At 47.1% G+C, this 22,570-nt stretch overlaps 1 protein-coding gene across 1 annotated transcript in view; it reads left to right on the forward strand.

Moving 5' to 3' along the window:
- LOC147710248 (E3 ubiquitin-protein ligase TRIM39-like) overlaps positions 1-22,570 on the forward strand; it is a 169,858-nt gene that overhangs the window by 2,191 nt on the left and 145,097 nt on the right. The window contains exon 2 of the mRNA XM_086920923.1: positions 16,013-16,108. Coding sequence (XP_086777049.1) covers positions 16,013-16,108 — 96 coding nt within the window. The remainder of the gene's footprint in view (positions 1-16,012; positions 16,109-22,570) is intronic.

Raw genomic sequence — 22,570 nt, forward strand, 5'->3', positions numbered from 1 at the left:
TGCTTGGGTTTAGTGCTTGCTCTCCTGATTTGGCTTTTTGTGGACTCTGCCTCTGCATGTTTCCATGCGTGGCGGATGGTTGACTGCTTCAGCATGCGTAACACAGGGCTGGGTACAGGGCTTAGTCCACAGGCCAACCTTGTGCCCAAACCCTTGTTTCTGGTCCAGGGAGGACCTGGCTTGGCAGTTCGGGCTGGACTGTTTTCCCACGAGGCACATGTCTACACTGGGGTGGCATAGTGAGCAAAAGAATGATGTATTTAACCCAGATCTCTTGACCGGGGGTGAATGTTTTGAATTGTTCCTCACTCCGCCCATCATTTGTGTCTTTTGCAAACCCTGCGTGTGACCAGTCTCCCTCCCCCACTGTGCACAGTGGTCTTCCATGTGCCTCATGAGGTTGGAGACAGGGCCTGGCCACTTCACACGGCCATCGACCAACTATTCATATTATGGGGTTGGCTGCATGGACTGGCAGATCCCCCCCCCCCCCCCCCCCCATTAGCTCTACTAGTAATTCAGCCATTACCTCCTTTATCCTTAATAGCCCTCAACCATTACCTCCTTTACCGCTACCTCCTCCATAACAAATGCCCTGAACTCCCTTTATTGCTACCGCCTCTAAACTCTAAACACTGCCTACCTCTCTTTCTTTACCTTTCCCTAAACCTTAAAAAATCCTAACCCCCCCCCCCCCCTCTTACCGCTATTCACTCCTGACCATATGTGGGTTAGCTCCTGCTTTCTTGTTGTGTTTTTCTGTTCTCTGTTGTAACCCTATATAGATCTGGCTCCTGCTCTCATGTTGTGTATTTGTTCTCTGTGGCACACCCTGTATAGATCTGGCCCCAGCTCTTTGTCTGTTCTCAGTGGCAGACCCTGTATAGATCTGGCCCCAGCTCTTTGTCTGTTCTCAGTGGCAGACCCTGTATAGATTTGCCTCCTGCTCTCTTGTCTGTGCTCTGTGGCAGACCCTGTATAGATCTGGCCCCAGCTCTCTCACTGTCTGTTTTCTGTGGCAGACCCTGTATAGATCTGGCCCCAGCTCTCTCACTGTCGGTTCTCTGTGGCAGACCCTGTATAGATCTGGCTCCTGCTCTCTTGTCTCTTCTCTGTGAAGAGACCCTGTATAGTTCTAGCTTTGGATCTCTTGTCTGTTCTCTGTGGCAGACCCTGTATATTTCTGGCTCCAGCTCTCTCGCAGTCTGTTCTCTGTGGCAGACCCTGTATAGTTCTGGCTCCAGCTCTCTCGCTGTCTGTTCTCTGTGGCAGACCCTGTATAGATCTGGCTCCTGCTCTCTTGTTTCTTCTCTGTGAAGAGACCCTGTATAGTTCTGGCTTTGGATCTCTTGTCTCTTCTCTGTGGCAGACCCTGTATAGTTCTGGCTCCAGCTCTCTCGCAGTCTGTTCTCTGTGGCAGACCCTGTATAGTTCTGGCTCCAGCTCTCTCGCTGTCTGTTCTCTGTGGCAGACCCTGTATAGATCTGGCTCCTGCTCTCTTGTTTCTTCTCTGTGAAGAGACCCTGTATAGTTCTGGCTTTGGATCTCTTGTCTCTTCTCTGTGGCAGACCCTGTATAGTTCTGGCTCCAGCTCTCTAGTTGTCTGTTCTCCGTCACAAATGTTATATGGGGTCAGTGCTTGAGCTCTCACTTAGGCTGGCATGTCTGTCACTGACCCATGTATGAGCCTGGCTCCTGCTCTCTCGCCGTGTCTGTTGTCTTTCACAGACCTCGTGTGAGTCTGCCTTCTGTTTTCTCGCTGCGTCTCTACTCTGTTACAGACCATGTCAAAGGTGGTCTACTGCTTTCTTGCCTTGACAGTCTGTTCCTCATCACTGGCCAGGTATAAGGCTGGTTCCTCCTCTCTGTGTATGTGTGTGCCATGTCTGTCTGTTCTGTCACAGACTACGTATGAGGATGTTAACTGCTCTCCTGCCGTGTCTTTATGTTCTCTGTCACAGACCAAGTAAGAGGCTGGCTTCTGCTCTCTTGGCGTGTCTCTGTTCTCAGTCACAGACCCTGTATGAGGCTGGCTCCTGCTCTCATTGTGCCCGACTGCCTCTGTCACAGACCATGTATGCAACTGGCTTCTGCTCTCTCACCTTGTATGTTCTGTCACTGAACATGTATGAGGCTGGCTCCTGCTCTCACGTGTCTGTCTGCTCTGTCTCAAACATGTATGCCCTCGTACAGTATCTGTATTTTCCCCGTGTCTGTCTGTTATGTCACAAACCATGTATGAGGCTGGCTCCTGCTCTCTCACCATGTCTGTGTATTCTCCGTCACAGACCCTGTGTGACGCTTACTCTTGCTCTCTTCCTGTGTCTGTCTGTCCTCTGTCGCTTTAAGATTGCTATTAGTGCACAGTTCACACTCTCAGGACTGTATATCTACCGCCCACCGGGGCCTGCCTCGAGGTTCATTGAGGCTTTGCTAGAAGCAGCCAACTCGCTAGTGGTGGGATCTGCCAACTTTACTATTCTGGGTGATTTGAATCTCCATTTCGATCAGATCCAGGAACCAACTATCAGTAACCTGTTGGCAGACCTGGCCGCCCTCCAGCTAGATCCATTGATTAATGATGCCACACATCTGACCGGCCATATTTTGGACCCAGTGCTCTCGAATATTCCACAAGCGAAAGTGGATGTGCCTAAGCCTATGGGCTGGACTGACCACTTCCTGGTCAAAGTTAGTATGGAGATCCCTGAGCCTTTCCCGAGGGTGGAGGTGAACAGGGTCCTGAAAAGGCCCTCGCATAAACTCAAACTGAAGGATTTCCATGCCTTCCTAAGGACGTTCTCCATGGAAGACTTAGCTGATCCGGAGGTGGCGTACACTAACTTTTGTGACTGGATCGTGAGAGGTCTGGACGCTCTCATTCCAGTCAAATGGACCAAGGGGCGTAAGTCCATCTCTAATCCATGGTACGATGAGGCTCTGAGAGCTTTGAGGAAGCAATGTAAGAGAGCCGAGCAGACTTGGAGAAGGGATTATAAAGAGGGAGTTAAAGTAATCTATCTGGCAAAAATGAAGATGTATCATAAAGCGATTTGCTCTGCGTGTGCGACCTTCTATGCAGAGGAAATAAAAACCAGGTCTAACCCCACTAAATGCATTTTTAAAATTGTGCAAGAGCTAAAGAACTCCAGATGCAGGATATCTAATCTATCCTCCGCACAGCAATGTGAAGAACTAGCCATCTTTTTTTGTCAAAGGTGAAAAAAATCTAGAAGACCTTTCCGCAGCACCTTCCTGGTCCACATGATTTTGCTGATATCAGGCCTGGTGGTACCACTTTAGCATCTATTCCAGAGATCTCCCGAGAAGAGCTATCTTAGCTATGCAGGAAAGTGAAAACGGGCTCTCCATCGGACCCTATCAGGCCGGCACAATTTATGGAGTCCTTGGCGCACTTTCAACAGCCGATCGGTGCCATACTTAACCTGTCCTTTTCCACAGCCATAGTCCCTAAGGCCTGGAAACAGGCACGGGTTACCCCCATCATCAAGAAGTCCTCACTGGATCCGTCCAAACCCGAAAATTTTAGGCCAATCTCCCTCCTCCTGTGGGTGGCCAAGATTGCTGAGGCTCATGTGAATAATGTCCTTTCTCAGTACATGAGCCAAAATTATATTCTGGATCTGTCACAAAACGGGTTCAGGCCGGGCCATAGCACTGAGTCCGCCCTTCTCGCCTCTACTGAACACTTAAGGTTGATCCTCGATGCCGGCCAGAATGCAGCGCTGATCCTGTTAGATCTCAGCGCTGCCTTTGATACGGTCTCGCATGAGATTCTTCTGTACCGGCTGGAGGCGGTAGAGATCACGGGATCTGCCTTACAGTGGTTTCGATCCTTCCTAGAGGAGAGATTTTTTCGGGTTTCGGCACCGCCATACATCTCTCAGTCTCTCTCTATGGGCCAGGGGGTTACGCAAGGCTCTGCACTTAGTCCATCTTTGTTCAATCTGTATGTGCAACCCCTGGCAGCTGTGGCAAAAGTGTGGGACCTAGCGCTGGTGTCATATGCGGATTATACCCCGCTGGTTATCACCCTAGCTGAAGGGCCATCTGCTTCAGCTACGAGGTTCAGAGATGGTATGGCAGCGGTCGCCCAGTGGATGGCAGATAATTGTCTACAGCTCAATGCTAGCAAAACAGAGGTTTTGCTGGTAGGGAAAAACACCTCCCTCTGGAATGAGCATTGGTGTCCGGCATCGCTGGGCACGATACCAACGCCTAAGACCCTAGTTGGGAACTTGGGAGTATGGATGGACTCCTCACTTAGCTTTCAGACCCACACAAAGGGAGTGGCAGCTACTTGTGTGGGCCTGTTGAGAGGCCTAAAACCAATCCTGAAGTACTTTGAGCCAACAGTTCGCCAGCTCATTGTTCAAGCCATGATCATCTCTCGCTTGGACTATGCTAGCGTGCTGCTTCTGGGTGCGAATAAAGCCGAGATCTTGCGACTCCAACGGGTCCAAAATCTGGCAGCGAGAACTCTGATTGGGCTCCCTCGCACATGCTCTGTCAGAGCAACAATTGGAAGACTACATTGGCTCCCGATTGCTTCTTGGATTAAATTCAAAGCCCTCGTCATGGCATTTAAAATCCTTAAAACCGGGAGGCCGGTTTCACTGCGCTCACTGTTGACCTGGTACCTTCCCCCGCCGTAGCTTGCGCTCGGGGCAATACCTGGTGATGGTACCACGAATCAAACTATGCCGTATGGGAGGTTGCTCCTTCCGGGTGTTAGTGGCTAAATTATGGAACTCCTTGCCAGTCCACATTCATGGAATGGAGAACCTGTTGGCTTTTTGGAAAGCCATTAAAACCATCCTTTTCTCACTTTCATAGGCTCCCGTCTTTGTCTGGCTATCCTTGAGTACCTGTTTCTTGATCTAGCAGCGCCGGGACGCCTCTTTGCTGGGGCAGCTGTTGCGCTTTACCAAACCCCTAACATAACATAACATAAGGCTGGCTACTGCTCTCTTTCCGTGACTGTCTGTTCTCCTTCACAGACCATGTATGAGGCTGGCTCCTCCTCTCTCTCTGTGTCTTTCTGTTTTTTGTCACAGATGTGTGAGCTTGGCCCCTGCCCTCTAACGCGGTCTGTCTGTTCTCTATTGCAGACCATGTATGACTTTGGCTTCTGCTCTCTTTCCGTTACTAATGCAAAAACAACAATTGATGGACGGAATGTTGCACAATGGCAAAACATTCACCCCAGTCACAGATATGGGTTTAATCCATTGTTGTTTTGCTCCCCACACCACCCCAGTTCAGACATGGCCATATGCAAATCAGTCTTGACCCTGTGCCTCATGGGAACAGTCCAGCCCGAACTGCCAAGCCATGTCTTCCCTGGACCGCAATCAAGCATCCTAGGACCGGTTTCGGGCTATCAGCAGTCATCATCCAGGATAGGTTGATTCCAGTGGCATGGAGAGCGCGGGACTCACCCCAAATGGGAAGGATACCCTTCCCATTTGGGGTGACAAATGTAAAAACAACAATTGATGGACGGAATGTTGCACAATGGCAAAACTATCACCCCCAGTCACAGATCTGGGTTTAATCCATCGTTATTTTGCTCCCCACACCACCCCAGTTGTTTTTGCTCTTTCTGTGACTGTCTGTTCTCCTTCACAGACCATGTATGACGTTGGCTCCTGCTCTTTCATCGTATGTGTGTATTCTCTGTCACAGACCACCCTGTATGAGACTGGCTCCTGCTCTCTTGCTGTGACGGTCTGTTCTCCCTCACAGACCATGTATGAGGGTGGCTCCTGCTCTCTTGCTATGACGGTCTGTTCTCCCTCACAGACCATGTATGAGGCTGGCTCCTGCTCTCTCTCTCTCTGTGTCTTTCTGTTTTTTGTCACGGATGTGTTTGAGGTTGGCCCCTGCCATTTAACCCTGTCTGTCTGTCCTCTATTACAGACCATGTATGACTTTGGCCTCTGCTCTCTCACTGTGTCTCTCTGTTCTCTATCACAGACCACGTATGACGTTGGCTCCTGCTCTTTCACCGTATGTGTGTATTCTCTGTCCCAGACCAATTTCTGAGGCTGGCTCCTGCTCTTTCTGTGTCTGTCTCACCTGGTCTTTTCTCTGACACCGACAATATATGAGGCTGTCTCCAACTCTCTCCTCTTAAATGTGTTTTTTGTCACAGACCATGTATAAGGTAGGCTTCTGCTCTCCTTGTGCCTGTCTGTTCTCTGTCACTGGCCATGTATGAGGATGGGTCCTGCTCTCGTGCCATGTCAGTCTGTCCTACGCCACAGTCCAGGTATGAGGCTGGTTCCTCCTCTGTGTATGTGTGTGCCATGTCTGTCTGTTCTGTCACAGACTATGTATGAGGATGTTAACTGCTCTCCTGCCATGTCTTTATGTTCTGTCACAGACCATTTAAGAGGCTGGCTCCTGCTCTTGTGCCATGTCAGTCTGTTCTACACCACAGTCCATGTATGAGGCTGGCTCATCCTCTCTCACTGTGTCTGAGTGTTCTGTGTCACAGAGTATGTAAAAGGCTGGCTCCTGCTCTCTTGCCGTGACTGTCTGTTCTCCTTCACAGACCATGTATGAGGCTGGCTCCTGCTCTCTCGCCATGTCTGTTCTCCTTCACAGACCATATATGAGGCTGGCTCCTTCTCTCTTGCTGTGACTCCCTCTGTTACAGACCATGTATGAGATTAGCTTTTACTCTCTCACTTGATCTGTCTCCTCTGTCACAAACCATGTATGAGTTTGGCTTCTGCTCTCCTGCCGTGTCTGTCTGCTCTCTGTCCTGGACTGTGTATGAGACTGGCTCCTGCTCTCTCGCTGTGTCTCTTTGTTCTTCATCACAGATCATGTATGATGCTGGCTCATGCTCTCTCGCCGTGTTTGTATTTTCTCTGTAACAGACCATGTAGGAGGCTGACTTCTGCTCTCAGCGTATCTTTTCTCTTTCGCAGACCCTGTATGATGCTGGCTCTTGCTCTCTTGCTGTGTCTGTTCTCTGTCACAGACCATGTATGAGGCTGGATGCTGCTCTGTCACTGTCTGTTCTCTGTTGCAGACCATGTATGAGGCTGGTACCTGTTCTCTGAATGTTTGTTTTCTGTGTTAAACCTTGAATGAGGCTGGTGCCTCCTCTCTTGCTGTACCTGTCGGTTCTTTGTCTCAGGCCCTGTATGTAGCCAGCATCTATTCTCCTGCTGTGTTCTATGTTCCAGACCGTGCTCCTGGCTAGTGCCCTCGATCTTACTTTGGTTGTCCGTTCTCTGTTCAATAACCAACGGGAGACTGGCTCCTGTCCTGAGCACCCATTAACCCTTCTCAATAACTCTCTTATCCAGGGAATTGTCCCTGACCTGTTCAAATCACCCAAATTAATTCCTATCCTAAAAAAGCCAGGTGCCGATCCCACCTCTTTCTAACTTCCGTCCAATTTCTCTGCTTCCGTTCCAGGGAACGATTCTGGAGAGCCATATCACCACCTGCCTCAGTGTTTTCATTGAGCGGAGCCACTTCTTAGCTCCCCATCAGGCAGGCTTTCGCCCATCCCATTCCACAGAATCTGTTGTCCTTTCCGTCTTGGACGAGCTCAGAGGGAGCGCAGATATTAACTCCCCTCAGGCATTGGTTCTCCTCTATTTGTCCGCTGCCTTTGACACAGTCGATCATTCCATTCTTCTCGACCGTGTCGAAGGTGCTGGCATCCGGGACCCGCTTTGGCCTGGCTCACCTCTTTTCTAGGGAACCGCACACAGGCTGTTCAGCTGGCGGGTTTTTCTGCCCCTACACGCTCTGTTCTTTGCGGGTCCCCCAGGGCTCCTCTCTCCCCTCTCCTCTTAAACCTCTACATTCTCCCTCTCATTTCTGCTCTGCAAAATATGGATGTCACGGTATTCAATTATGCCAATGACCTCCAGCTGATCTTTAACCTCTCTTCTCTCCCAGCCTCCATTCTCAACTTTCAAACTATTATGACTTTCATCAGCGACTGGATGAACGGCAACCATCTAAAGCTAAACCCCGACAAGACGGAGCTGGTACTTACGTCTGGCACTCCCAGTCCCTGGACCTCTGCCTTCTTGCCCCTTTCCCTTGGTCCTTCCTCTCTACCCTCTGCTTCTGTAAAAATCCTGGGGATTAAAGTCAGCAATGCTCTCACAATGCGCTCTCAGATTAGCACTGTGGTATAATCATGCTTCCTGACACTTCGCACCATATGGAAAATTTCCTGCTTCTTTTCCTTTGCAGCTCTCAAACTTATTCTTCTTGGCATGATCATGTCACGCCTTGATTATGGCAACGGTCTGGATGCGGGTGCTCCTGCATGTGAACTTAAGCGCCTACAACTGGTTTAAAATCAGGCTGCTCGACTGATTCACAAACTTCCTAAAGTCCACCATGTCACCCCGCTGCTAAAAACCCTACACTGGCTGCCCATCCTTGAACGTTCCTTATTAAAGGTGGGTTGCAGAATCTTTCAGGCTCTGGCAGGCACTGCGCCAGCCTTTATTAACTCCAAAATTAAAGCCTATGTTCCCAACAGAGATTTGCGTTCCTCCTCCCAGCTTCTCCTATCTGTCCCCCGCTTCAGGCGGAAAAAGTTTGGAGGCATGAGGTTTCCCACCTTGGCCCCCTGTTTCTGGAACGCCCTTCCTTTTTAGGTTTCGCCTGGCCGAAGGCTGCGCACTTGTGCGCAGCTTTTCGGCGCAGATGAAATCTTTTGTTTACAATATGGGCTCAGGAACATCCTCCGGCTCCCATTGGCTAGCTCCATAAATGGAGGCTAGCCATTGGGAGCCAGATCTGTCCGTCAAGGCCGGACCAGATTCGGGGGCTTTCACGTGATTTTTTTTCCCCTCTCCACCCACTTCTGTTCGTCATCACGGCGGTGAGTGTGTTATTTTTTTTTTCGAGTGGGCCTGTTTTGTTCCTTTTCAAAGTGTCTGTTGTTGGAGTTGGCTGCAAGATCCGAGTTACCACGAGGCGATCAGGTAAGGAGCATTTTGTTTATAAATGTGTTTTCACTTTGTAAGTTTACGTATTTTGACGTTTTCGCTCTTAATGTCTTTTTTCTGTTTGCTTTTATCCCGTTCCCGCCCCCCCGACCGCCAGCGGAGGAAGCCTTCCCGACCCCCCCCCCTCCCGCTGTCTGTTCCCGACCCCCCTTGCCCCCGACTGCCAATGGAGGAAGCCTTCCCGACCCCCCCCCTCCCGCTGTCCGTTCCCGACCCCCCCCTCCGACCGCCAACGGAGGTGATGTCCAGCTTGCGAAGCAACTATACAGTGGCTGCAGGCACAACATGTTTTTTCCTAAACGAATTGATGCAGACTGGAATCGTTTGAGTAGTTTTAGCTGTCTCTCCAGTCTTTAGTGAAACAACCATATTCACCTAGAAAAAGCCTCGAGTTTCTGCCTAGAGATGTGCACAATTTCGATCTTGCAGAGAGCTCCTGAATGCTAGGAAGTTTCCAAAACGTCCTTATCGGACAGCAGGGCTTTACAACTACACTAAGATACATTGGTTTCTCCACAACAGCCTCACTTTTTTCTTTCTCAGGGAGTCTGTTCACTAAACAACGTTTTATGTTAATAATAATGTTAACTAATTAATCCTTGGCCACATGGACTCCAGATCGGTTTTGCCCTTTAATAATCTAGTACGTTGTGAGAGTTGTAGTCACACCTAAAGGCAATGAATTGTAAAAGGAAAGCCAATGACATGAATTTAGTAACCCTGATTATATAGTGTCATCTTATACTTTTACCAAAACCAACATTTGATTTTGAGAACTATGTATAATTAGAGTAACTTTTCCAGCCTTGAGAAAGCCCAACTCCGCCTGTCTGCATGGGGTGAAACGTGTTCTCGCTGTATTCTCAACCCAGCAATGCTCACCGTTTACTATTCTTGAAAGGAAGAAACAACTAAAAAAAATATTAACGTTTTATTTAAAATGTTCTCATGTTTAATAATTCTATTTGATGTATATCCATAGTCTTTATCTCTATCATTGTAACGGATTTACATTACTGGATATGGGGCTCTAATCTGTGCTCTTCTGGATCAGGGCCATTTTATCCTAGCAAGAAACTCCTGAATTACTAGCAGTTGATCAAGGGGTGATTGCTCTAGGGCCCCATTTGCATCTGAAGTCATTGTAATTTTAGGGCATGTATTAAAAAAAATCTGAAGAATAGGAAAAAACACACTGCAAAGGGCAGTAGAAATAAACAAGACAGCTCCCTCTCCTGCTACACCCCACAAAATCCAGTGCCATTATCTAGGGATTTGCCTTAGAAAGAGAGGAGACGGTTTCCTACTTCTTCCTCGTTTCTTCCACCACCCCCTTTCTTCATTCTGTTCTTCCTTTTTTCCTTCACTTCACTTTCTCATTTCCCCTTACACCTTGATACTACTCATGGGCATTAAATGATTGGCAATATACCCTACCCCCATTTCATCTCTTTTACCTCCCTAACGTATACGATACAAGAGACTGTGCTTTAACATGATCGACCTTCTCCCCCATATCATCTCCATCCCTCTCAAGATGTTAGCAGTTTAAAGTATTTGATGATGTCCCTGTCAGCCCACATACCCCACTATACTATTGTTCCTCTTTGCTTTGTACTATGGCTGTATTTCTTATCCTATAAAATCTGCGCTCTATTGGCAATGTAAATGACAATGCCATTTATTTATCTGTTTTTAAAACCAACACATAAATAAAAATTTTGTCATTTACAATGCCAATAGCTCTAACTTCTCCAAAGGCGAAACCGTTGCATTGTAAATGCTTGTTCTATCAGGTCTATTCCGATCTACCTTGACTTCCGTAAAGCTCTCAAGACTTTCCTCTTTTACTGTGCCTTCTCGCTCTAGGCGGCCTCATCTGTGTCCCCTGGGCCCTTCCGTCCTCAGTGCCAAGAAACCGCACGGTGATCGAGCCCTTTACAAAACTCTTAACTTCAACTTCTGTGTTCTGTCTGTGGCTGCCAGTTCTTTGTTACAGACCATGTATGACACTGGCCTGTTTTCTCTCTCTGGCTACCTGTTCTCTGTTGGAGGCCATGTATGGTGCTGGTGCCTGTTATCTGACTCTCACTGAACTATTTCCTGTTTAAGGTTGAGCAGTAGAAGGCATTGCTTTAATGAGAACCCTCCAAGAGTGTTCACTAAGGAACATGGTCCTGATGTAATTTAAAGGGAATTGGAATAGAAAGAATTAGAAAGGATAGGACGTGAGGGTACCTCCAAAAAACACATAAAGGCTACGAGGAAATGTTTAATTGGTCAAGGGAGTTTTGATTTAACATATGGAAGATCAATGTGGGAATGTGTGGTCAGAATTTACAATCTGGCTGTTTTGGCACCTACATTCTTGATATATATATATGTGATCAGTATTTACTGTGTGGATGCAGAGCACTAAACTGGAGACAAGGCCCCTGGGAAGATAGTTGTTTGGGCAAGGTCAAGAGTGGAGTTGGGGTAGTGTTCTTTGAAGAGGTGTCTTCAGAATTTTTCTGACTTGTGGGAGAGTTCGAGATTATTTTAGTCCTGGGAGCATGAATTGAGAAGGCGTCTTTTTTCAAAATGTATTTTCTTCTTACAATTTATTGTCTCCAATCTGGTGATAGCCAAGCTCCTGGTCTAATGTTGTTCCTATACTTAGATAGTTTGTTTGCCAGGTAAGCTGGCGTCATGTTCTTGAGTGCATTATAACTGATGCATTTGGTCTTGAATTTGATCTAGGCGGGGAGGAGGAACCAGTGTAGGTCTTTTAATGTGGAGGTGATAACGATTCAATTTCTTAAAGGCCTTGATGGGCCGTGCTACTTCGTGTATGTTACCTTAAATAGGTGCTGGTTTTGGATTGGGTAGACAATTGAGACGGGTCTTGGCTCCATCCACATGTGAGAGGACTCGAACGGTTGTTCTGAAGTCATATTCCAACTTCACTTTCTTCAAGATAGACTAGAAACCCAGCTTTCTTGGTCATGTTTGCAATGTGTTCCTTGAATGACACACAGGATTTGATTCTCTGTATGTCGTTGGGTGAGGATATCTTTAGGTAACGTTGAGTGTCCTCTGCATACTGAAGGATCTTGATGCTGCTGTCTGTAAGGATGGATCTGAGAGATCCCATGTAGAGGTAAAAAAATATGGGGGAAAGAATGGAGCCCAGAGGTACTCTGCAGGTGACATGGAATTTCTGTGATCTTGTGGGACCTAGTTACATGAACTTGCACCACTTGGTGGGGTAGGATGTGAACCATTTCAAGATATTGACTGAAAATCCCATGCAAGTTACTCACAATATTGATCATAGTTGGATGTTTTTTTTTTGGGTTATATTTTTATAACCTAAAGTTGAATATTTTACAAGAACATGCTATGGGTAGGCACAAGATTGTCGGATGCAGTGCCACCCATTACAATACAGGATAAGCAAACAAAGCAAGAGTAAAGGAGGGCTTATTAATAATTAAAATGGGACTAGATTAGGGAAGATGGTACACGTATGTGGTACAGGGTAAGTGCATAGATGTAATTTTCCAGCAGTTGTAGGAGAGGTGTGATCACATCCTCGATGTGAGGGTAAACTAGGTGCAGTGCGTTTACCTTCCTATGCAGTGAAAGAGGGCACTGTAAAGGGTAGTTGCAGGGCGAGGGACAGGGTGGGGGAAAAAGAGAGCTTGAAAACTGGCAAGTGTGGCCTCTAGTGGCCCATACAGTGTCTGTGAGCCTGCAGGTGCCTGTTCAGGTCAGAATAGTAGGAGCTCAGTGCATCGGTCAGTGAGAGTGTCGCAGGCTGTGGGAGGGTGCGGGAAAAAGATTCCAACACTTCAGTAATGAAAGGACTCCAGACCTCCTCATAGATATGTAATTGGTCATTCAAAGTAGAAGTGATTTTCTCGTATCCCGCTACGTGATATAGTTCAAGGAGCCATTCTTTCTACAGGGAGGGAGGACTGCCTACAATGACGTAATATGCAGAGTTTGTCCGTCGCAACTGACGTAGCTCGCCATCTGAGGACGTGAAAGATCGTGCCAGGGAGGTCTGAAAAATCATGGGGGAAAAGCAAGATGTGCTGAAGGAGTAATCCAGACGCTATTTTACTGTTGTAGGTACCCCCAAACTTGAGACCAGTATGGGGCACTTCTGGGGCGTTCTTGCCATGGAGGAGGAGGGCTTTGTCATCTACTTGGAGTGTGGTTGTCTCAGTGCTGCTGTCTGGCCTGAAGACAGTGTTTGGCCTGTGGAAGTTTACTCTAGCTTAAGTGCTTCTATAACTGTTCCCTTCAAAGATTTCCTCTACAAATGGAAGGTAATAGGGCGGAAGTTGGTGAGGTCTACTGGATTCCGGGATGGTTTCTTTAGCAAGGGAAAGATTTGATCTGCCCTAAGAGTGTTTGCGAGCTTTCCTTGAGTGAGGAAAATGAGTGTGGTGGAAGGGGGTAGGAGTTTTCCTTTGATCCTTTGAGCAGATGATGGATGAAGGAAAGAAGGTTGATTAGAAATATTGGAAAATATGCGGTAATCGATTGAAGCCATTCTATTTGGTGGTGAGGAAATGGATGATGGTTGGAAGTGAGGAGGCGTGGAAGTGGTAACAATGTTCCATCTGATTTTGGCAGATGGTGTTGACTGATGCAGGGACTGTGGGTTCTGGGAGAGGATTGGTTGAATGTCTGACAGGCTTGAAGAGAGCTTTGCTTCTCTTGGTTCCCTCACTGATGGTGGCTTTGTAATAAATGATTTGGCTGCTATGATGAAGCCTCTGCAGGTAGAGTTAGTGTTTTCATTCAGATGAGGTCATCCAGTAGTTTGAACTTCTCCTGTTTTCGTATGGTGCACTTGTTTTCATCAAGGTCTGACATCTGTGGTAGGCTAAGGATTTCTAGAAAATTCTTGGATATTTTTCGGATGGGTGTCTTTGATTAAATGGAAGGTTATTTTAATCGGGGAATACATCTCCTATCTTAGTTATCTCCCCCCCCCCCCTTATTCTGTTGAGGGTCTGCCTGTCAGCCGTGAGTGAGTAAAGCAGGTGGTGGATCGGTTACTGTTCTGGGTCATATAGCTCAGGGTAGGCTGAGTGTTTTCTGATGTCCTTCCAGGCCAGTTGTGCACTCTTGACTGAGTTCATTTCAGTACGCCCCAGTCAAGGTGCCCTCCTAATCAGAACACTCAAGGGTATTGATGTGCTGTGTCTCGCTCAATTGCGAAGTGGTCCATATATGGCAGTAGTGCATCCAGTGGTGTGTGTAGTGCCTGTGCACAGTACAGCTCAGTCTGGTGCTGCTAATCCCCCTCGTCATAAGGCAAATTGAGTGTTTGTCAGTTTATTCTGGGCTGACCTCCCGCCCAGGATAGGAATATAGATACTTTCACTAGGTGCTTTGAAAATGTCAATTGGACCAGGTTTATTTTTTAAAGTAGTGGCACAACTACTTTACGTCAGACTCCATGAGATCGGTCTGAGGGGGACGGTGCTCAGCTGGTTTACATCTTTTCTGGCCGGCCGCCGACAAATGGTCTGGGCCTCCTCTAGCTCTGCTGAGATGCCGCCATTGGGAGTCGGGAGTCCCGCAGGGCTCTGTATTGAGCCCGACTCTCTTTAACATCTTTATGACCCCTCTGGCGGCTCTGGCTGAGTACTTCGGGGCCCAGATCGTATCCTACGCCGATGACACCCAGCTGCTCTTTACCTGTCGGAAAGGAGAGGATTTTGATGGAGAGAGCATCCGTGAGTGCCTTGGGGCTGTTTTTAAATGGCTCCAACTGAACAGCCTCAAGTGCAACTCAGATAAATCGGAGGTGCTCTTCTTCGGTTGTCAATCCGATCCGGACTGGCAGGTATGCTGGCGTGCGGACATGTCCCCTCCGGTGGGGCCGTCTCAGTTAGCCAAGAATTTGGGGATCAAAATTGACAATGGCTTGACTTTAAGATCTCAGATCCTTGCCCTCACTGGCACCTGTTTTGGTCTTCTCCGTATGCTTCGGAAGTTTTTCCCTTTGCTTTCTGAGGACCACAGGAGGACTACGGTTCGGTTCAAGACTGGACTATTCCAACGTCCTATATCTTGGCCTGCCGGAATATCTCCTGCAACGGATGCAGGTGGTCCAGAACGCGGCAGCGCGTGCCATTTTCGGCCTGCATAGGCGAGTCAGAGTTTCTGGCTTGTTGCAGTCGCTTCATTGGCTGCCTATCTGACAGCGGATAGTCTTCAAAGCCTTAACTCTTGCTCACAAGGCCTTTTATGCCACAGGGACTAAATACCTTCAGAGGAGGCTTGTCTCCTATCGTCCTTCTCGATCTCTGAGATCTGAGTCGATGTTTCTTGCCACTGTTCCACGTGTGAGGAAGGCCCGTATGGGAGGTCGTTCCTTCATGTTCCGGGCCCCTCAGCTTTGGAACTCCCTGCCCCTGACACTGCGTAGCACCTCAAATCTGTTGGCCTTCAGGAAGGGCCTAAAAACTTGACTTTTTGCTTCCTAGATCCCCTTATTCTGCTGACCCTGTTTGCTTTTAATTTGTGTGTTGTGTTTGTCTTTTTCAGGTTGTCAATAAAGCGCCGGGACAGTCTTTTGAGTAGCCGAGCGCTATAAAAGACACAAAATAACATAAACAATAACATAACAACTAAATGTTACTATGGGTTTTTGCATAAAATGCTAATGTCTTTATCAAGTAGAAGTATCTGCCAGTGAGGAAGATAGTTTACCTGGAGCAGGAATTCTGGCCTAGTCCTTTCAGATATGAAAAGGTCTAAATAAGTGACACCCTTCTGTGTCCTTGTTTGTGATACTTTGGACTGGTGCTTTGAATCGTGATATGTGTGACTGGTACTTACAATGTGGAATGTTTGGGTGGTTCACACATTAATGACTGGTACATACAGTCAGGGCACGTGTGTTTGGTACTGTAGTGCCTCTTTTCTGTAAGTAAGACTGCACTCTACAGATCTACACTTATTTCTTGCTCTCCTCTCTGCAGGTACAACTTCAAGAGTGGCTGCGTCTTCTGAAGAAAGAGGAGGAATATATTCTGGAGTCTAAAGTAAAGGAAGAGGAACATTCTAAAACCATGAGGGTGAGTGGCTGCAGTCAGTGCTGTGTCTCTGTGTTTCTGTATTTGTATTTGCCCATATACTAGTGTGTAAATGTTAGAAATGGGGGTCTCTAGTTGGCAAGGGCTTGCACCTTTGTTCAAATAGGGACCCTTCTTCCTAGTCAGGATAAGGGAGTTCTACTCCTAAAATAAACTCTGCTCACCTCCTTGATAGTTAGGCACGTGCAGTCAGGCTTATCTTAGATGCAGTGTGTGAAGCATTTGCACATAACCAACAGTAATAGTGTAAGCACAACAAAAGGACACCACAACTGTTTAGAAAAATATCCAATATTTTTATATACTTAAGACCAGCCCAAAAATGATAAAAAATCCACAACATAGTACTTAAAAATCTTCAGTTATCGAAATAACCTTGAAAAACAGTTCCTTGATGTCAATAACCCTGTCCGGGGCCATCACGGCATCGTGAGCCAATAAATTCAAGTAGTTCTGACTGACCGCAGCGTCGCAGGCCGGCTACGGTGTCGGGAAGACCCGCAAACAGTACCTTTTAGAAATGCAGGGCGTCGGCGACCTCTCGTTGAGCTTCCGAAAGCATGGTGTCTGTTATGGAGGTCTGTGCGGTAGTCGTCTGGGCCCTCTAAGTCACACGCGTTGCAGGTCGAACTCCTCTTTGCTGAAGTCAGGAGTGCTGTCGTCTGGTGCTGTGTTGTGAAATTCAGCGGTGCGGTGTGCGGTGCCCTCCGGTCCCGGTGCGAGCAGGGACTCGGTGGCGGCAACGGATGGCATAGTCAGTGAGACCAGGGGCGCGGTGCGAAGTGAATGCGGTGCTTGTCGCGGTGCTAGCAGGTCACGGTGCAAGCAGCGTTGTTGTTGTTGCTGAAGCACTGTCGTCAGCTAACGATTTGAGTCGATGGCACAGGTGTTGGTAGGCCAAGGATGCAGTGCGGGATGTGGGTGGTGCATTGTGTAACTTTACGAGCGGTGGACTCAAACCACGGAGCAAGAAGTGGCGTAGATTCCGGCATGGACCCGGCATTGTCTGGGATACCAAGGAGTTGTGGGGAAGCGAGGCAGTGCAGGGTGTGGTGCCCACAGGTCGCGGTGCGAGCCACGGCTCGGTGGCGGTGTCAGCAGGTGGCGTTGGTGAGACCTGGGACGCGTTGCCCTCTGCGGTGCCGTCAGGACGCTGAGTCGGCAGCGGCGTTGTAGACGTCGTTGAGTTGCTTTTGTTTTGTTGCAGCACAAAACACAGTCCCCAGTGCTGAGGGAGGAAGAACTTGAAGTCTTTGCTGTTCCTAAGACTTATTGAACAGGGAGCAAGCTCTACCTCAAGCACTTGGATAAAGTCACAAAAGTAGATTGCAGAAAGTTCAGTTCAGTTCATTCCTTTCGCTGCCCGAGACAGTAGCAGCCACTGCAGGCCAACACAACAAAGCACAGCAAAGTGGTAGTTCCTCCTCACAGCTTCTCCAGCTCTTCTTGGCAGTCTTCTTGATCCAAAAGAGTACTAATGTTCTGGGGTTTGGGCCCCAATAGTTATACCACCAAATCCTTTGTTCTCTGAAGGCAGAGATGTTTCTACCTAGTCCAAACCAGTTCTGGGTGCATTCTGCCTGTGCACAACTTCTTCCTTTGTCAGTGTTGACCAGGGTCATCAGACGCACCACAGGAGGTGGGCCAGCATTGTGGAAGGCAGGCACAGCCCTATTCAGGTCCAGGTGCTACTCCTCCCACCACTCCCAATGCAGATAGGTCTATTCAGCCTATTGCTGACTCGCTCTGCCTCCTGGAGCCATCCCAGCCCCTGTCACTCACAAACCAGACATGCAATACACAACTTAGCAGAGGCAGGCTGGATGGTTGGGCAAGAAAATACCTACTTTCTAAAAGTGGTATTTTCAAACACAGAATTTTAAAACCACCTTCACTAAAAGATGTATTTTAACATTCTGAGTTCCGCCATACTAAACTCTAATTTCTACCTAGTTTCCTGGGTCAGTTAGGATTATAAGATGTTATAATCAAACTGCCCATTCTGGCCTATGGGAACAGGTAGCCTTGCAATAGTGAAAAACGAAATTGGCTGTAAGTCACTATCAGGACATGCCGCACACACCCGGGCATGTCCTACCTTTTACATACAATGCATCCTGCACACAGGGGAACCTTAGGCCTACTTAGGGGTGACTAACATGTAGAAAAGGGAAGGTTTAAGGACTGGCAAGTGGGCGCACTTGCAAAGTCGACATGGCAGTCCCAGACTGCACACAGGCTCTGCAATGGCAGGCCAGAGTTACACTTTTACGGGCTGTTTGCGTGGGTGGTACAATCCAGTACTGCAGCCCACCAACAGCATTTGATTTATGGGCCCTGGCATGCGCAGTGCACTTTACTAGGGACTGACAAATACATCAAATAGGCCAATCATGGTAACACCAATCCATAACCCATTTTACTACAGGAGCACTTGCACTTTACCACTGATCAGCAGTGAGAGGAGTGTGCAGAAACGCTATGCCAGCCAAAACAGAGTCAATACCGGGAGGTCAGAAAGCCAAAACTCTGGGGAAACACACCAAAAGATGCCAAGTCTAACAGTACCTCTTAAAGTTCAAGACACACAGAAGCCCATGAGACACCCTACAGACTGAGCTGTGGTACACTAGGTAACTAGAGTCACTGCTGTTGGACTTTGAGGCTGAAATCAGCCATGGGCGTGTTATACAATAAAACTAAAAATGACACTGTTCTCCGTAAGGTAATACTTTCATAGTATGTATTAGTGTATGTATTTACATGTGTGGCATTATCTGACAGTTAGTGCATATCTGTGTGCATGTGTGTGATTGTGGGTTTGTGAGTGTGTGGACATGTTCACACTTATCTGTAACAGTATGTGCTCATGTATGGATGATTCTGGAGTTATCGATGGGTGTGCATGCATGCCTGCATCTCTATGGTTGTGTATTTTCGTGGGTATGGTTGTGTGCTTGTGTGTCTTTGTATGTATTTTGAGCCACATAATCTGCCAATAAATGTGCATGTTAGTGTGCATGTGTGTTTGAGGGATGTGCATGCTTTAGTCTGAATTTATTGGCTTTGAGTTTGTGCTTCGGCATGTAAATGTATGTGCGTTGGCATATCACAAGGTCTTATGGTATTTGTGAGTGTGCAAATGCATGTGTGCATCTAAATAAGTGTGACTTTGTAAGCATGCATGGGTCTGGAGATAGATATATATTTGAGATTATATAATTATACTTCTGTGTGCGCGTATGCATGGGTTTCTGGAGAGTGTGCTTTTATGGGTTTGTGTATTCTTTGTCTGGAGATATTGTTCTGTGAGTTTGTAGACACATCTATACATGTGTGTGACTGGACAATCATGTGTGCATCTGTATGAGTGGGTGCCTCGGGGTTTGTGTATGCATAGAGTGAAGAGATCTATCTGAGTGTGTGCATCTCTGTGCACATGCATGTGTGCATCTGTATGAATGTGTACCTCAGTGGGGTTCATATGTATGGTTCAGGATTTATCTATCCATTCATTGGTCTGATCACACCTGGTGTAAGGCCCTTCCTAAACCAAAGGGTTAACATTTTAATCATTCTAAGAAGGTACACAGAGCACTCAACAAAATGCACACAGCTATAGACCTCTAGGGTTTTTTCCAAAAGGTAAATAAAAAAAATGTTTAATACAATGAGACATACATTTATTCATATGCTTTATCTTGATATGTGATTTTCTTTCCAGGATCTTCTGAAAAGAAAGAACAAACAACATTGACACAATTCATCAAGCTCAAAAGAGCCTGAACATACATACAATGTTACATACCATTGCTTCGTACAATGCCAACATTTCAGCTGCACTTGTAAATGGATTCCCAATGCATTTCGGGTTGTTAACTCTTCATCAGGGGAACTGCAAAAATAACATATGTTTACACAATCTAACCATTGACAGACCAGGAACTGTGTGTTCATTGCACATGCTTATACATGCCAATTCCAAACATATTTATTAAACGAGGATGTAATTAGTGTGTTCTCCACCGACATTAAAACATGGATGATATCCCCATGTTCATAGAGCGGTATTGAAGAATTAGCCAGATGCAACTATGTGAGATAATGTCTTCACCTATTGTCACAAGTGTCTCATATGCAACCCAATACCATAAAAAGTGTCAAAAGGAACAAGCATTTGCAATGCAATAGGTCTCGCATTTGTGAGAGTTGGGGCTATTGGCGTTGTAAATTATGTTTTTTACCTGATTGTTTTGTTTCCGAGTTTAGTGGATGTATGTGGTATGGACTAGAGCGGAACTATGCAGGTTGTATTCAAATTGTTAGTTGTATATTTGTGTTGTCTAGTATATTTGTATAGTGGAATTGTATGCCATGGTGAATAGATAGTGGTGAGAGCGGCAGAGAATAAAGAGAAAGGAAGAATGAGAGGGATGGGTAGATTGTGTAGGGAGCAGTTAATGAACTTGAGACAGAGGAGCAGAAATATGTATGAGAAAGACAGAAGGGTGAGAGCAGGCCATTGACGCATAAAGAGTGAAGTTTTGTGTATGCAGAAGACACCCTAAGAAGAGGAGAGCGTAGGTTGGAGGGACAGAAACTTTAAAAAGTTGTGGTATAAAAATGTTGCTTGAAAACCGGAGTCAACCACTTGAGAGAGGCATAAGTGGTTTATGAGAGAGAGAGAAGGTTGTGTGAAAGAGTACAAGAGAAGATAGAGGGACAAGTGGAAGGGGCACCGGGGGTGAGGCAAGAGGTGGCCTAGTGCACAGCGTGAGGAGGTATGGGGAGGTAGCATGTGTGAGTTGACAGTATAGAGGAGACAGTTTGTGTGAGAGGGATGAGAGAGGGCAGTGGTATTGCAAGATGGGAGTGGGTAGTGTGAGAAAGATGAGAGGGGAAGTGGGTATGTGGGGGAGAGATGACTGTCCATGTGGGACAAACAGATGCAAAGCAGTAACAAAAACTGTGTATTGATCAGGAGCAATACACATTTTACACTGACTGAGTACAAACGCACTGATCCCTCTACAAGTGAAACACTTCGAGGGAAGGGGTGCCGCTTACTCAGGAAACGGAAAAACAAAATGGGGCTGGCTCTAATCAGCAAGGCTGAGCCTATATCATAAACAACAAGAGGGGGTGCCAGTGCTGATAATAATAAATAAGAACTGTAGTGAATCCTCCACTAACTGAAAATCACATTGAGAAAAGGGAATGCTTCTTAATCGCAATTTTATTATATATTCAAAGATATTTTATAAAATCCATTTATACATTTGGAGACAGTACATTAAAGGAAACCAAAAATGCAAAAAGGACACATGAAACAGCAATCAATATGGAGCGAACCACCATTCACTACTACAATCATATCACTTTCACCATACATTCAGAAACATGCAAACTGCTCTCACACATACCATATGTACATTATCTACAACAAAGAAAACGAAAAACTGGAACTGCCTTAATATGAATACAGATTTTGCAGGGTGTGTTGAAAAATACCAAAGATTTTACAATTTCAAACAATCTTATCACATTAAACCAAAGATAGACAATATTCAACAAATGACTAAGTAATGTATACAAAATTGTGACTCTTAGATCCGTTGGCAGACCAGTAAGAAAATGGGCCTACGCGTTTCGAATCTCCTGTATTTCTATGGAGATTCTCATCAGGGCCTCAGGCAACACCTAAAGTTGCTAACCGTGGTCCGGGACGAAGGAGGGTGAAGGAGAGTTACCAAATGCTCAAAGGGGGAGCGGGGTGTCCTAATGCTGGTGGAGAATAGGAACCAACATGGGGCCAGTTGGCCGGCGATAGTTAGGCGTCGTGTCTGGTAAACTTCAGGGAATTACAGGGTCCTTAGCAACGTGGGTGAAGGGGGCTTGCCTGTCTAGAATCAGGCAGAACGCGGCAATCGGGGCAGCGTCAGCACAAGCGAGCGAGGGTTCGGTGTGCAATATCAGAAGGCAAAGGAGGCTTGCCTGTTTTTAATCAGGCAGAACGCGGCAATGGAGGCAGCGTCAGCACAAGCGAGCGAGGGTTCGGTGTGCAGTTTCCCAAGGCAAAGGTCTCGAATACCGGCAGCCGGGCGGCGTCTCGTCACGCACTGATCTCTCGCGCGAGAGATCAGTGCGTGACGAGACGCCGCCCGGCTGCCGGTATTCGAGACCTTTGCCTTGGGAAACTGCACACCGAACCCTCGCTCGCTTGTGCTGACGCTGCCTCCATTGCTGCGTTCTGCCTGATTAAAAACAGGCAAGCCTCCTTTGCCTTCGGATATTGCACACCGAACCCTCGCTCGCTTGTGCTGACGCTGCCCCGATTGCCGCGTTCTGCCTGATTCTAGACAGGCAAGCCCCCTTCACCCACGTTGCTAAGGACCCTGTAATTCCCTGAAGTTTACCAGACACGACGCCTAACTATCGCCGGCC

The sequence above is a fragment of the Lissotriton vulgaris genome, chromosome 5 (assembly GCF_964263255.1).
Source record: "Lissotriton vulgaris chromosome 5, aLisVul1.2, whole genome shotgun sequence".
NCBI lineage: Eukaryota > Metazoa > Chordata > Amphibia > Caudata > Salamandridae > Lissotriton > Lissotriton vulgaris.